Source organism: Epinephelus moara, chromosome 23, assembly GCF_006386435.1.
Source record: "Epinephelus moara isolate mb chromosome 23, YSFRI_EMoa_1.0, whole genome shotgun sequence".
NCBI lineage: Eukaryota > Metazoa > Chordata > Actinopteri > Perciformes > Serranidae > Epinephelus > Epinephelus moara.
The window spans coordinates 24,382,995-24,386,306 of NC_065528.1; the positions used below are offsets into that span (position 1 = coordinate 24,382,995).

At 38.6% G+C, this 3,312-nt stretch overlaps 1 protein-coding gene across 1 annotated transcript in view; it reads left to right on the forward strand.

The window, feature by feature from the left end:
* The window catches only part of atp6v1e1b (ATPase H+ transporting V1 subunit E1b), an 11,924-nt gene that overhangs the window by 6,570 nt on the left and 2,042 nt on the right, over positions 1 to 3,312 (forward strand). The window contains exons 5-10 of the mRNA XM_050035735.1: positions 832 to 941; positions 1,178 to 1,244; positions 1,361 to 1,450; positions 1,985 to 2,053; positions 2,331 to 2,425; positions 2,524 to 2,611. Of these exons, the coding sequence (XP_049891692.1) occupies positions 832 to 941; positions 1,178 to 1,244; positions 1,361 to 1,450; positions 1,985 to 2,053; positions 2,331 to 2,425; positions 2,524 to 2,611 (519 nt within the window). The remainder of the gene's footprint in view (positions 1 to 831; positions 942 to 1,177; positions 1,245 to 1,360; positions 1,451 to 1,984; positions 2,054 to 2,330; positions 2,426 to 2,523; positions 2,612 to 3,312) is intronic.

Below are 3,312 nucleotides of genomic sequence, written 5' to 3' on the forward strand. Positions count from 1 at the left end.
GTAATTATTTGCATTACTATTTGTTTTTTCTTCAGATAAATCTGATAATTGTTGCTCGGTCTCTTTACTCATTTATTTAGTAGAGTGTCCACACACCTTCTCATTCTACATATACATAGAGGTATACTGGTGGCTTTACAGCCTACATTTTATTTAACTTAGAGAGTCTAATAGAGTCATTTTATTGATTATCTCTGATCCCCATGGTCAATTTGGTCGTTGCGACAGTGCGACCCAACACCTTTGACGCTAGGTGGCGCTAAGCTAAAAAAACAAAGACAGTTTACATACACAGTAACACACACTGATGCCACATTAAAGAGGACTTTACAAATGAGTACAGTGTTTTAAAATACATCATTACTCACCATCACCATCACCATCATTTCCCGAGACTCACCACTAGAGGGCGCTAAAATCACAGTTAGTGTCAATATGAACAGGCTCTATTGGCAGATGTCACACAATCTGATGCCCTTGAAATCTTCTGAATCCATAAGATAACTCCTTAATTTATTTACCTTAACCTACAACTGACATCAGTGCTTTGGCTTCAATAATACTGACCATTAGTGTCTTTTATGTCACATTTAAAAAAACAAAATATGACCTAGGTGTATGACACTGAAAGCAATCAGCGTAATATTTCAAATTACACATCACTGATTCAAAATCTATTCTGTTAGATTTCGGGAAAATTTGTCTGCTCATCGTATCATAAATAAAACCTCTTAAAGTGACCTTTAAGTATAGTCACCAGCAGCAGAGTCAGTGTAAAGACAATTAAGAATAGAGGATCGTCTGCTGAGTGAACTGTGTCTCCTCCTGCAGGCAGAAGAAGAGTTCAACATCGAGAAGGGTCGTCTGGTCCAAACTCAGAGGCTGAAGATCATGGAGTACTACGAGAAGAAAGAGAAGCAGATCGAGCAGCAGAAGAAAATGTGAGTCATGTCGAAATAAATCACAGGACACATCAAGTCCTCCCTTCCTTAATCAGACCTTTTTTAAGAACAAAGAAATATCTGTGTGTGTGACACACAGTTCCCAAGATTTAATTTAGTCACGTCTTTGTCCTACAATGACTCTTTGTGAGTGCCCCACACATGTTTTTAAACAAACATAATGTCACTTAGAGTCTAAACAGACCCAACGTGTGTGTTATTTGTCTACTTTACAGTCAGATGTCAAACCTGATGAACCAGGCTCGACTGAAGGTGCTGAAATCCCGGGACGATATGATCTCGGTAAGCAGCTGTACCTCATGTTGTCGTCATGCTGTCGTATTTTACGTACAGAGGCGATATGGATCACGTGAATGATTCTCTCTGTAAATGAACACTGTGTGTATATGTGCTCTCAGGAAATGCTGAATGAGGCCCGCCAGCGGCTCGTTAACGTCGCAAAAGACCCAGCAAAGTATCCAGCTCTGATGGACGGATTGATCTTACAGGTTAGTTTATACGCTCAGCTACTCTACAGTCAGGAACACTGAGGGAAAGCTAACGTGGGCTAATACAACAATCTGTAAATCCTACCTTCATGGCGGATGTAATGTCCAGTTTTTTTTTTAAAGCTGCTTTGGAGATGTGTTGATTCAACTGTGAACATTTTGGAGACCGATGTTCCCACCTCATTTCTGTCAATGAAGGCAATAAATAGCATGAATATCCTTATAACTCATTACAGGTCAACAGCGCCACACACTGCATCCTCCACACTAACTTCTATCAGGACATTCTGATGCACTCTAAAATGTCATATACGAGCTGTGGTCCCTCCAAATACAATTTAAATTTAAACAGTCTTATTTTAGAAAGAATCTAAAAATATCGAGACATTGTTTATAATCGGTATTGTGCAGTCTAAGTAGTGTCTATTATTTTTAGTTGGGTGTTCCTAATAAACTGACTAAGTATATTTATAACAAGGCTGTGTTGATACTGAGATTGGAATTTAATAACCCTTTCATAATCTTTCATATCAGGGATTTTATCAGCTTCTGGAGCCCAAAGTGACGATTCGCTGCCGTAAACAGGACTTCCAGATGGTACAGGTGAGTAAGTTAGTGAGTGCATGTTTAAATCTATATTAATATTCAACCATTTTAGAATCATAATCAGCTTTACTGGCGACATATGTGTACAAACACAGAGAATTTGAATTAAAAATACGATTAATGTCAAAAACAACATAAACACAGAACTATTCTGCACACACATATGGGTGAAGAATATGTGTATATATAAATACATATGGAATGGAGTCACGTAGCTGTTTTAAAATCAGCTTAAATCTGAATTTGAATTGTATTGTGACTCGTTGTCTTTCAGGCCTCCATCCAGAGGAATATTCCCATATATAAAGCAGCTGTGAAGAGCAACATCGAGGTCCGCATCGACCAGGACAACTTCATCCCCTCTGACGTGTAAGCAGCATCACATTTGATCATCATCGTTAAAATTACTCCTGAAAACCTCTGAGATGAGTCATTTCTTTCGTTTTAAACTTCCTCTTCTTCTTCAGTTCTGGAGGTGTGGAGATCTATAATGGTGACGGGAAGATCAAGGTGGCGAATACCCTGGAGAGCAGACTGGACCTTATGGCTCAGCAGGTAGGAACACACAGACAGCTCATCAGTGTTATCAGTCTCAGATTCTATTTTTCATCCTTGAGACTTAACATGCATCATAAACACTTCTTCCTGTGTAGTTTATAGCCTTTGTTCTCTTTTTACCCCCCCCCCCCCTTTTATCCATCTCATCTTATGTTTAAAAGGTCTTGATGTCCATACATGTTGATTTGTTCATTGATGTTCCTGCAGATTCTTGTTTGATAGTCTTTCGCTTTTTATTTAGTTCTGATCCTATGACGAACTTGTTTGATCTGATTCTTAAGCACTCTTAAAAAAAGCAGGGTTTTCCAGTGAGACTTTCCTGCTTAAAGGAAAGGTCAAATAAATACATAAATTGCTTTAATCAGTCTCAAATTGAATTACCTTTTAACCCTATGGGCCTGAACGACGCATAGTGCGTCCAAATTCACACCTGTTCTTCTCTATTGATTTTCTCGACCGTTGCACACACATTACTCTTAGATGGGTTACTCGCGAATGCAGGGTCGCACAGAAATGCCACGCATATCACATGAAAGCGCAGGAGCAGAGATACCACACACATCATTGTGCTGTCATCCCATCACACTATAAATCCAGATTAATTGTCTACAAAATAAAAACCTGACAAATTTCTTTACAATCCATTATACAGATCTTGTTATCAGTCACTTCATATAGTGAGGAATATCGTATCTTAC